The sequence below is a fragment of the Leuciscus leuciscus genome (genome assembly GCF_965113295.1).
Source record: "Leuciscus leuciscus genome assembly, chromosome: 19".
In the NCBI taxonomy this organism is placed as follows: domain Eukaryota; kingdom Metazoa; phylum Chordata; class Actinopteri; order Cypriniformes; family Leuciscidae; genus Leuciscus; species Leuciscus leuciscus.
In genome coordinates this window covers 38,840,343-38,853,791 of record NC_138743.1, presented here as the reverse complement: position 1 = coordinate 38,853,791, position 13,449 = coordinate 38,840,343, and the positions used below count along the sequence as shown (strand labels likewise).

The 13,449-nt window shown below is 41.4% G+C and overlaps 1 protein-coding gene across 1 annotated transcript in view; it reads left to right on the top strand.

The window, feature by feature from the left end:
• Window positions 1-1,150: 1,150 nt before the first annotated feature.
• Window positions 1,151-13,449, top strand: part of olfcb1 (olfactory receptor C family, b1) — a 32,931-nt gene continuing 20,632 nt past the window's right edge. Inside the window, exons 1-2 of the mRNA XM_082147900.1 lie at window positions 1,151-1,493; window positions 7,601-7,892. Of these exons, the coding sequence (XP_082004026.1) occupies window positions 1,297-1,493; window positions 7,601-7,892 (489 nt within the window). The 5' untranslated portion in view covers window positions 1,151-1,296. The remainder of the gene's footprint in view (window positions 1,494-7,600; window positions 7,893-13,449) is intronic.

The window sequence follows — 13,449 nt, the reverse complement described above, 5'->3', positions numbered from 1 at the left end:
TGCACCTGCACAAAGACATGTTTATTGTATATAAAGATATGTATATTTCACAAAATTAATTTGTCAAATAGAGTGAAAGTATTTTTGCGGCACAGTCCTGACTGGAGGCAAGATAAAGATAACGATAAGAAAGTAATCAGCGGTCACGCCCGTGGCTCGACTCCTCTACTTACACTCAGTGTTTACTGAAGAATCACGTTCATCCCGTTTTACTACATTCTCTGTTTCTGGTTTTAAAGAACCTGAAAAAAAAAGTCCCTCCATCTGAAATATTAATGTTTTTATTACTGTACAATAAGTTCATGAGAATAATACAGTTTTGAAATACATTTGTAAAATATATCTTTAGAAATCAAATCCATCATAAAGATCATAATGTTCCCAACTTGAATCTTTTGATAAATACACAGAAGATGGACACAAGTTGTGAAACGTTTTTCAGGTGTCTGTCTTAATATTCTTTTATTGTGTTTTCATAATCAGAGTTTCATGTTGAGATGTTTAATACTGTATGTACAGCATAACTGGGTTCAGGTTCCGTCAGTATAATATCATATTGACATATATGAGATAAATCTGTCATTGGAAATCTCCCTCTGTCGCTGTAATCTCACGCAAGGCACCATAATTACCTGAGTTAAGCACCATGTGAGCAGTGATGTACATTTATCATTATTAAAGTGTCAGGTTGAGGTTGATAATGTGTAACACATGAGTCCACTTCTTCATCATTCTTCATCATCACTGGTTTAGCAGATAAAACATCTCACTATACAGGAGACATTCAATGGCATGAAAGGTCAAGATGTCGAACATTATACTGTATTACACCATACACTCTGTGTGTGTGTGTGTGTGTGTGTGTGTGTGTGTGTGTGTGTGTGTGTGTGTGTGTGTGTGTGTGTGTGTGTGTGTGTGTGTGTGCCTCAAACCTCTTTACATTTCACTCTCACCACTTCTTTTACTTTATAGCTATAGCTTCAGATGGTTGGTTTGTCATTTCCCCGATCCCCCTTTCATCAGAAATGTTTCTTTGGTCAGGTGTGACGGTGGATTGATCACAGACCCGCTGAACCAGATCCTGAAATCTCTCCGTTCTACCAAACGTAAACAAATGTTACTGTAAACTCCACATTCCTCCAGATCCACAGAAATGTGCCGGAGCAGGTGGATTTCTCTGAGAAAACCGGTATTGTTCAGACACTGCCAGTCCTCCGGCTCACGTCACCCGAAAAGCAGAACCAGTTTACAATAAATAGATGCTTGATTTGATGTGTGTGCTCATGTTCTTTTGCGATGCTGTCCCACCTGGATCTGCGTGTGCTGGCCCTGCTGATGCTGAGCTCGGGTCTCTGGGTCCGCTGTGATATTCCCAGCTCCCTGTGCGGAGCGTACATGGAAGGAGACGTCAACATCGCCATCCTGAGCTCCATCCACTCTAAAGTGATCAACCTCCACAAGAGAACCAGACCTCAGCCCTTCGTCTGCACTGAGTGAGTATCCACACCTGTGAACCACCACACAGACACAGCACTCACATATTTACTAAGTGTTTACAAGTTCAGTTCTTTGAAATCTCACTTGGTATCATCTGAGAATTACAGTAAAACACAGGGACAGTGCATTTGTGGGTTCCATGTACTATTATTATTATATTTAAAGGATTAGTTCACTTCAGAATTAAAACCTCGATGATTTACTCTGCCCCACGTCATCCAAGATGTCCATGTCTTTCTTTCTTCAGTCGAAAAGGAATTAAGGTTTTTGAGGAAAACACTCCAGGATTTTTCTCCATATATTGACTTCAATGGGGTCCAACGGGTTGAAGGTGCAAATGTGACATTCAGTGCAGCTTCAAAGTCTCGATATGATCCAGTCTTATCTAGACAAACCATTGCCCTTATATACCAAAAATAAATATTTTAGTGTTGGGTGATATGCTCCATTTTCATATTGTCCATTAGTCAGCCTGAGAGATCGGCGATACACAATATAATCGTGCGGGGGGAGGGGCTTACTGATCATTAACTTGCTTATTTACTCAGTAATTTGCTTGTTTAATTACTTTGTTTTATGTATGATAATCTTTTTCTATTTTGCTAGCAAAGGTGGAGTGTTTATTAATAGGCTAAATCAGGTTATTTCCTGGTATAGTGAGGTAAAAAAACATCCTAATCATTCTTGTATCTGACTATGAGTATTTAAATTATTATGTCTGTTGTGATGTTAAATACAGGGTTCCCGCGGGGTCTTAAAAAGTCTTAAAAAGTCTAAAATTCTGAACTTTAAATTTAAGGCCTTAAAATGTCTTAAAAACAGCCAGATTTTGATCCGTGGTCTTAAATTTAATTTAGTCAGGTCTAAAAAAGGTCTCGCCAACAGGCCGTTCACATATCACATCTTTTGCGTGCTCAAGTTCGTTCAAATGTAGGCGCAGCGAGATAAAAAAAAATCTGAACTCTTCAGAATGCCGCAAACGCACCGCAGGTCATGTGACAAGAACCAACCAATCAGCTTCGCCCCTTTCCGTAACAACATTGAAAGCTCACTCAACTGGAAGGATGCGGGTGCACCCAAACACTACGGGTGTTTTTCTCTTCTCCGTAAATGAATCTTGTAGCAGAGCTATAGCAAGCGTGGCCGTGCATGGACGTGGTCGTGGCCAGCATTTACCCGGTATATCTCTATAGTTACCATAAACTTAGCAGCTTTAAAAAAACAATCATCATTCCTAATGCCGAAACCTGACAGCCAATCCGAGTCAGAGTAGGGCAGAATTGTTTTCAAAGTCTTTAACACCGCGAGTCTGATGACACACTGCCGAACAAAGAACCGCACGTCGGAAAGCAAGCCTGAGGTAACGTAAGTTAGCTTACAATGTTAACTGTCCTGTCAGATACAGACAGCGATGTTGCCAATGTCATTATTTTTAATTTTGACATAGAAGTGGGCGGGATAATATTGCGAGCGGGCGCGGGCGCGGGCGCCGTGCGCGCGGAGCGAGCAGGAACGAGTAGTGAGTTGTCGTCGAAAAAGATGGATAATGCAAAAAAGCTGTCGGGGCTAAACCTAGAAAAAGAAAGAGGGGAAAGGAGATGGCATGTCAATTGATGCAACAGCAGCTAAATAAGTGGATGGTGAAAGGCTACAGGTAGTATTTTGTTTTGTGTGACGTCCAGGCATGTAGGCTAATGCCATCGGGACTACCGGGAGATTCCCGGTGGGCCGACGTGCTTTTTGGGCCGATACATCTCATACTTTTTTGTTTCGTTTTTTGTCTTAACGGCCCATAAAACTCGTGCATCGGTTGCCCATTCGTTTTGTTTTGCTTAATTGGCGGCGCTGGGTTAGTGCGTAATTAGTGTGTAATGCATTGGTCAATAAAAAGTCAGCGTTAGTTTTTTTTTTTTCTGACACCCAATGAAACACGTAGATCAGCGGCCCATTTGGTTCTTTTCTTGATTGACACTGGGCTGGCCCAATCACACCTTTAATGTGAAGTATAGAAATATACTCTTTCAAGTATAGAAATTAGTACAAAACTAATTATGAAAGTTTCCTTTATTTTTCAGTGCATTTGTTTTACAATATATGGCTATTACTATCATAGGATTAATATTGTAACTATTATTATGTAGTAGTAATGTAGACAGACACTGTAACTAAAATAATTTTTCTTTGTTTAATTTGCACCAGATTGATGAATTTAACATTTAAAAAGCACTATATATATATATAAGTTGATTGGATTGGATTTTTTGCTGCCGCATCCTTCTCACCTTTTTTACCCCTGACCTGTTTTCATGCATTGTGGAGAGCGCAGTGCATGGTTGCATTGCAACGACAGACGCCACGGGAAAATCCGACCGAATTTTACTATTAATAATAAAAGATAAGCTAAAGTGCATTGTAAATGTCAGTAATTTATCTTTTTATAAAAATTTATTTAAAGTCTGAAATATGTGAGGTTTATCTTTTTATAAAAACAACTTTTTTGTCTAAACTTTATTTGAACTTGTATGTTAGTATATAACATGTTGCAAGACACTTTTAAAATCTGGCTATCATTTTTAATGGTATTATTTTAATGTTTATGTAAACAAAAAGTGCATATTGATGCTAATTTTATTTGTTATTTGCTGGTTTTCGACATTGTGTAGTATGTGTACTTTTTGAACAGGATTCTGTGATCACCGTGGTCATTTTTGTCACTATAATCATTGAAATGAAATGTTCATGCCATTTCATCTCTAGTTATGATCAACTATGATCAACTAAAATCAACTAATTATGTGTTTTTTACAGTATAATATGAATAGTACAATTTGACACACGTTTTTGGGTGTGGAAGGTTACTAATCGTTTTATCTGTAAATTAAATTAATGTTTTTTCAATTACTTAATTCATTGAAATAAAATGAATTCTTTGATTTGAATTTTTTTTTTGGTAGGTCTTAAATTTCAAACTTTATGGTCGTAAAATGTCTTAAAAAGGTCTTAAATTTGACTTGCTGAAACCTGCAAGAACCCTGTAAATAAAGCATTAAAAATGCAATATTATTTCAACATGTCAGCGGGACACATATTATCCTCCCATGCCGTTACAGATGCAGCATTTTGACTACTTCTGCACGAGATGAGAACACGTTTTTATAATTTCTTTGGTCAAGAAAGAGTCTGAGTTTGTGATATATATCCTCCTACCAGTTTTCTCTCTGTTTGGATGCACTTAAATTCACAGTAAGGACGCTTTCCTGTCATATAGCCTATCACATATGTACACTTCAATAAACCCAAAGAACGCAGGTTCATGTGTTTTAGATGCCGGGAGAAGTCAGTAAGGGGCAAAAATCTAGCTGAGTTAATCGGTTTATACTTAAACTTATTACTTTACTCCAATAAAGGAAAACAGGTTAATGCGTTTACAAGGGTACCTCCACTCTAACCCCAATTTTCACCAACTGCAGAACGGCTGCGTGTCGGCTCCGCAGGTAATCTCTCCACTATATCTCTCCACTCTCTACCTGTGTCCGCAGGTAATCTCTCCACTATATCTCTCCACTCTCTACCTGTGTCCGCAGGTAATCTCTCCACTATATCTCTCCACTCTCTACCTGTGTCCGCAGGTAATCTCTCAACTCTACCTGTGTCCGCAGGTAATCTCTCCTCTCTTCCTGTGTCCGCAGGTAATCTCTCCTCTCTACCTGTGTCCGCAGGTAATCTCTCCACTCTCTACCTGTGTCCGCAGGTAATCTCTCCACTCTACCTCTCCACTCTCTACCTGTGTCCGCAGGTAATCTCTCCACTCTCTACCTGTGTCTGCAGGTAATCTCTCCACTATATCTCTCCACTCTCTACCTGTGTCCGCAGGTAATCTCTCCACTATATCTCTCCACTCTCTACCTGTGTCCGCAGGTAATCTCTCCACTATATCTCTCCACTCTCTACCTGTGTCCGCAGGTAATCTCTCAACTCTACCTGTGTCCGCAGGTAATCTCTCCTCTCTTCCTGTGTCCGCAGGTAATCTCTCCTCTCTACCTGTGTCCGCAGGTAATCTCTCCACTCTCTACCTGTGTCCGCAGGTAATCTCTCCACTCTACCTCTCCACTCTCTACCTGTGTCCGCAGGTAATCTCTCCACTCTCTACCTGTGTCTGCAGGTAATCTCTCCACTATATCTCTCCACTCTCTACCTGTGTTCGCAGGTAATCTCTCCTCTCTACCTGTGTCCGCAGGTAATCTCTCCACTCTACCTGTGTCCGCAGGTAATCTCTCCACTCTACCTGTGTCCGCAGGTAATCTCTCAACTCTACCTGTGTCCGCAGGTAATCTCTCCTCTCTTCCTGTGTCCGCAGGTAATCTCTCCTCTCTACCTGTGTCCGCAGGTAATCTCTCCACTCTCTACCTGTGTCCGCAGGTAATCTCTCCACTCTACCTCTCCACTCTCTACCTGTGTCCGCAGGTAATCTCTCCACTCTCTACCTGTGTCTGCAGGTAATCTCTCCACTATATCTCTCCACTCTCTACCTGTGTCCGCAGGTAATCTCTCCACTCTCTACCTGTGTCTGCAGGTAATCTCTCCACTCTCTACCTGTGTCTGCAGGTAATCTCTCCACTATATCTCTCCACTCTCTACCTGTGTCTGCAGGTAATCTCTCCTCTCTACCTGTGTTCGCAGGTAATCTCTCCTCTCTACCTGTGTCCGCAGGTAATCTCTCCTCTCTACCTGTGTCCGCAGGTAATCTCTCCTCTCTACCTGTGTCCGCAGGTAATCTCTCCACTCTACCTGTGTCCGCAGGTAATCTCTCCACTCTACCTGTGTCCGCAGGTAATCTCTCCACTATATCTCTCCACTCTCTACCTGTGTCCGCAGGTAATCTCTCCACTATATCTCTCTACTCTCTACCTGTGTCCGCAGGTAATCTCTCCACTCTCTACCTGTGTCCGCAGGTAATCTCTCCACTCTATCTCTCGACTCTCTACCTGTGTCCGCAGGTAATCTCTCCACTATATCTCTCCACTCTCTAACTGTGTCTGCAGGTAATCTCTCCACTATATCTCTCCACTCTCTACCTGTGTCCACAGGTAATCTCTCCACTCTACCTGTGTCCGCAAGTAATCTCTCCACTCTACCTCAAACAAGCTGTATAAGAAAGATGCGTCTGTTAACAAGCACTCTTGACGATTTGTAAATACTTAGATAACCTTGCAATTCAATTTTGATGTGGGATGTAGTTTTGTAGTCTGTTTAAAAAAAAAAAATCTTTGAGGAGTCCTCATAAGTGTGTGCCTGTGATTTTGCAAGTGTGATTATGTGGTGATGTTGTTATGAATTTAGGCAAGGCAAATTAATTGTAAGTCCTTATATTAATTTAATAACAATACTAGCCTTTTAATAATAATAATAATAATAATTAATACATTAATGGGAAAAAGAGCCAATTATTGTATTGATATTGTCAAAGGCATCAGCCATCAGTGATATCTCTGACTATTGTCGATAAACGATACTATCGTCTATCGGCACAACCCAAAATATTTATATACTTTTTAACCACAAATGCTCGTCTTGCACTAGCTGTGATGCGCCACGCATTACGTAATCATGTTGAAAGGTCACGCGTGAGACATAGGCAGAAGTACAGACCGAGTGTTTATAAAGTGAATGTGCAAAAACAAATGCATTTACAAAATAAATAAATAAATAAATAAAAGGTAAAAAAATGATGTCGGACGATTTGAAGTTGGAGGAGAAAATGAGATGGAGTTTTTCTATAAAATGAGCGATGGATTGTCTAGATAAGACTCTTATTCCTCGGCTGGGATCATGTAGAGCCTTTGAAGCTGCACTGAAACTGCAATTTGGACCTTAAACCAGTTGGACCCCATTGAAGTCCACTATATGGAGAAAAATCCTGGAATGTTTTCCTCAAAAACCTTCATTTCTTTTCGACTGAAGAAAGAAATATATGAACATCTTGGATGACGTGGGGGAGAGTAAATTAACAGGAAATTTTGAACTAATCCTTTAATAACAAATAATCATACAGCTGGTCAGCTAAGGACTGAATACTAAGAAGTGTCTTTCTCTATATTTCCAGTTTTGATCTGATCCCATTTCTACAATCGATGGGTGCCATCTACACAATCGAAGAAATCAACAACTCTTCGTTACTTCCGGGGATTAAGCTGGGATATGAAGTGTGTGATTCGTGTGCTTCTCCCACTAAAGCTCTGCACTGTGTGGAGCATCTGCTGGCCGTTAACGGGTCGCTGCCAGCGCTCTCAGACTACTCCGACTTCCGTCCTCCGGTGAAAGTTCTTCTGGGAGAGAGGTACTCTGAGCTGTCCATCGCCATCGCCAAGCTCCTCAGCCTCTACCTGTGTCCGCAGGTAATCTCCTCACTCTCTACCTGTGTCCGCAGGTAATCTCTCCTCTCTACCTGTGTCCGCAGGTAATCTCTCCACTCTACCTGTGTCCACAGGTAATCTCTCCTCTCTACCTGTGTCCGCAGGTAATCTCTCCTCTCTACTTCTCCACTCTCTACCTGTGTCCGCAGGTAATCTCCTCACTCTCTACCTGTGTCCGCAGGTAATCTCCTCACTCTCTAACTGTGTCCGCAGGTAATCTCTCCACTCTCTAACTGTGTCCGCAGGTAATCTCTCCACTATATCTCTCCACTCTCTACCTGTGTCCGCAGGTAATCTCTCCACTATATCTCTCCACTCTCTACCTGTGTCCGCAGGTAATCTCTCCACTATATCTCTCCACTCTCTACCTATGTCCGCAGGTAATCTCTCCACTCTCTACCTGTGTCCTCAGGTAATCTCTCCTCTCTACCTGTGTCCGCAGGTAATCTCTCCACTCTACCTGTGTCTGCAGGTAATAAGATAAGATAAGAAGATAAGAATCACTTTATTTGCCAAATGCATCAGCAGATACACAGGAATTTGATATGGCCATCAGTAACACACAAACTCAACACACAAACATATATGCGTATAGCTGCAAAAAGCATGCCTAAAACAATCAAATCAAATAATAAAATAGTCCAAAAATAGTGCTGGATCAGCTATTCATAAGGGAAATGGCTCTTGGAAAAAAACTATTAAGATGGCATGAGGTTCTTGTCCTCAGCGCCCTGTACCTTCTTCCTGAGGGAAGCAGCCTAAAAATGTCACTTGCTGGATGGGACTGATCAGCAGCAATTTTAGCTGCCCTCTTCCTGACTCTGGTCTCATACAGGTCGTTAAGTGACAGCTGCCTCTGTCCAGTCAGCCTCTCTGCTGTGCGCACAATGCGCTGTAATCTGACCTTCGCCTGGGCTGATGCCGATGCAAACCAAACAGTGATAGATGCTGAAAGAAGGCTTTCCACAGTGGCTCTGTAAAATCTAGACCGAACAGAGCTGTAAACGTTCAGTTTAGTTAACTGTCTCAGGAAAAACATTCCACTATGAGCTCTCTTAAGAATGGAGGAACTGTTTTCCTCCCATTTCAAGTTGTTTGTGATAACAGTGCCTAAAAATTTAATTGACTCCACCTTCTTCACAACAGAGCTCTTGATAGTTAGAGGTGGAAGAGAGGCGGGTGTTCTGCGAAAATCTATCACCATTTCCACGGTCTTTTGCTGATTAAGCTCCAAGTTGTTCTCATCACACCACGCAACCAATTTACACACTTCCTGCCTGTAAGCAGACTCGTCGTTGCCCTTAATAAGGCCGACTAATGTAGTGTCGTCCGCACTCTCCTCATTCTCTACCTGTGTCCGCAGGTAATCTCTCCACTATATCTCTCCACTCTCTACCTGTGTCTGCAGGTAATCTCTCCACTATATCTCTCCACTCTCTACCTGTGTCCGCAGGTAATCTCTCCACTCTACCTCTCCACTCTCTACCTGTGTCTGCAGGTAATCTCCTCACTCTCTACCTGTGTCCGCAGGTAATCTCTCCACTATATCTCTTCACTCTCTACCTGTGTCTGCAGGTAATCTCTCCACTCTCTACCTGTGTCCGCAGGTAATTTCTCCACTATATCTCTCCACTCTCTACCTGTGTCTGCAGGTAATCTCCTCACTCTCTACCTGTGTCTGCAGGTAATCTCTCCACTATATCTCTCCACTCTACCTGTGTCCGCAGGTAATCTCTCCACTCTACCTCTCCACTCTCTACCTGTGTCTGCAGGTAATCTCCTCACTCTCTACCTGTGTCCGCAGGTAATCTCTCCATATATCTCCACTCTACCTGTGTCCGCAGGTAATCTCTCCACTCTACCTCTCCACTCTCTACCTGTGTCCGCAGGTAATCTCCTCACTCTCTACCTGTGTCCGCAGGTAATCTCTCCACTCTACCTCTCCACTCTCTACCTGTGTCCGCAGGTAATCTCTCCACTCTCTGTGTCCGCAGGTAATCTCTCCACTATATCTCTCCACTCTCTACCTATGTCCGCAGGTAATCTCTCCACTTTCTACCTGTGTCCTCAGGTAATCTCTCCTCTCTTCCTGTGTCCGCAGGTAATCTCCCCACTCTCTACCTGTGTCCGCAGGTAATCTCCTCACTCTACCTCTCCACTGTCTACCTGTGTCTGCAGGTAATCTCCTCACTCTCTACCTGTGTCCGCAGGTAATCTCTCCACTCTCTGTGTCCGCAGGTAATCTCTCCACTATATCTCTCCACTCTCTACCTATGTCCACAGGTAATCTCTCCACTTTCTACCTGTGTCCTCAGGTAATCTCTCCTCTCTTCCTGTGTCCGCAGGTAATCTCCCCACTCTCTACCTGTGTCCGCAGGTAATCTCCTCACTCTACCTCTCCACTGTCTACCTGTGTCTGCAGGTAATCTCCTCACTCTCTACCTGTGTCTGCAGGTAATCTCTCCACTATATCGCTCCACTCTCTACCTGTGTCCACAGGTAATCTCTCCACTCTCTACCTGTGTCTGCAGGTAATCTCTCCACTATATCTCTCCCCTCTCTACCTGTGTCCGCAGGTAATCTCTCCACTCTCTACCTGTGTCAGCAGGTAATCTCTCATTACAGTCAACGTTACTTCAATAATTCAACATATAATGTCCCTTCTGTTATCTTTTACTTGCACTCGTGTCCCAAATCTATTTATTTCTTCTGTGGAGAATCTTCATGCAGCTTGTTTCCATACAGTAACACTTCATAGCCTATCAAACATCAAAAAGAATAAAGAGTGAGCTGAAAAGCATCATAAACGTATCAAAACTCTAGTCTTTATGGCTCACATGCTATATTCCATCTATTCTGAAGTCATGTGATGCTTTGACAAATCTCTGCTTGATGGTTCCATGAAGAACCTTTAACCCTCTGAGGTCTGAGCTGTTTTCTGGGCTCTGGAGGTGTTCTGACATGCTCTGACATTTGTGTTTTTTCCTGTTACTAGTGACATTTTCATGGCTAAAGTCTAATTACACTGTATTCAGCACAAACTCTGCTACAATAATATATCAGCAGCATGTATGTAAAAGTTTGTAGTTTTGAGATAATGACATTTATGCGTGGTTTGTGAAAATACAAAAAAAATTTCTCACTGAAATAAGGCCATGAAACCCATACTGATTATTTCTTCACAAGACTTTTGAAAATTGTATGACATAGCCTAGAATATTTGCTCCAAAACTATGTGAAAATCACCCTGACTGCTCATTCAGATAAGACAATATATTGATTTAAAATTTCTAAGACGTGTTTTGTGTGACAAAGCCATATGCGAAGAGGCGTGATCATCTCATGAATATGTAACGCTTTTTACACCTGAGAAAGACAAAGACACTCCCCTAACTGCCCTATTAGGAGCGATCAGGCCCTATCATTCAGAGCAACCTTGCACAAAGAATGAGGAGATTTAAAAAAGAATGGCTTTTAGATTGTTTGGATTTATTTACAACACAACACAATCCAAAAATACAAATGACAAAAGAGCACATTGAAAACAATGATCCAAAGACAGAGACCTTTGTGCCATTCCTAAAAACATACCTTTCATTTCCAAGGTGTTTGATTTTCACTTTACCATGTTCATGTACAGAGACTCATGTGAATGTTGAAGTCAGCAGGACTCAGTTGCATCAGGTCCCTGAAAGAAAAAACTGTGGAAACTGTGAACATACTGATATCAAGAGAAACTATAGGGCTGCACGATTTTGGGAATAGATTTTAGATTTTTCTGGTTAAAATTTCTTTTTAAAATTCACAGAATACACACACACACACGTTTCCAACAATATATAATGAACACCAGGTTTGTTGTGCCTTGTAGGCATAGGCTACGCAGTGCTGCATAAAATAATAATAACAATAAATTAAATCTTCCAAAAGATTTCAAGAACAACTACGCTAGAGAAAAATATATTGATTATCATGTTACTTCAAATGTTTCCATTCGTTATGATGATATGAAATGAGATAATAGTAAAAACATAAAGCCTAATGTTTGGTGCATTTTTCCTTTCAAACGCAATCGCGCTCCAAAATATGATACTGTACATTCAAACGCACAGCGCGCTCCAAAATATGATACATTCCGCTCCAAAATATTAAACATTATGGTTATACATATCTATGTTTGAGCAGATATCCACAAACAGTATTTAACAGTAAACACGGGTCTAAATAGTATAATATTCACCATATATCTAGCAACAGTTCAACTGCAATGTGAAGTTTATGCAACAATACCATAAACTAATAAGTAAGAATTTCTTACCTTACATCTTTCTTGTCTTCAAATCGCGTTCTTCTTCTTCTGAGGTAAATCCATGTAAGCTCACAGCGTGTCTTCCAAACTCGACGAAAAGCAGAGACTTGTGAAGTGTTTTGGTGTTTTGTGTTTGAGGTAACGAGGGCGTTCGCGTTCCATGTGGAGATTTGCATGTGAATCTCTTTTGCGCGAGTGGGCGTGTCGAATTAAAAAGTAATTAGCAAGCGTTTGAGATACTGGACATCCTGTTGGTTTTATACAAATTACTTAAACAGAGAATATTTGTTTTCAGTTTGAATCCGATCATTTAAAAGTACACACTTAAATGTGTATAAAGGTATATGGCTCATAAATGTGTGAGAAGTATTCGCTGAGTTTTGTTTCAGTTTATAGACGTGCTCAAGAAAAAAAAGTTCACCGTGACGGAGAGGCAGAACGCACACCCTGTTTATTTTCTTTATTTTACAAAAGCACAATGTTTTGATTTGATTGTAAGTGGACACATACAAAAGTAGAAATATCACAGATTATTTTTTTATATTTCTTTTTTCTGTATAACCATAAATGACGGAGTAATTTAAGTTTATGTTGCTGCTATGTGAAAAAAATCCAGCAAAACGCGTCGGCGCGTTTCTCGACCTCAGAGGGTTAAAGGAACACTCCACCGTTTTTTCATATTAAACTATGTTATTTCCTTAACTAAGACGAGTTGATACATATCTCTCTTGTCTCAGTGCGTGCACTCAATCGCTCTGGCGCGCGGCGACACTTTGATAGCACTTAGCTTAGCCCAGTTCATTCATTAGGGACCAAACAGACTCGGCGCAGTAAAAAGTCACGCCTGAAAAATCCTCTCCCTCTCTCCCTCTCACTTCTGTCATTTGAACCAACGTGACTTTTTACTGCGCCGAGTCGAAGTTCTCCCGAGTCCCAAGTGCTATTCCGCCATACATTATAGTTATCCTTTTTACCCACTTAGAAAAGCGCCACGTTTTATTTTGTGTCACCATACTTGGTCGTGTAACTACTCGTGTAACTGTATTTAAATAGGGAAAACGTGGAGGTGTTTGGTCGCTTCTAACTTCATCTCTGTTTGGTCCCTAATGAATGAACTGGGCTAAGCTAAGTGCTATCAAAGTGTCGCCGCGCGGCAGAGCGATTGAGTGCACGCACTGAGGAAATGTGTAATGTAGCACACAAGTCGTATTAGGAGCTTGCCGAGCTGAA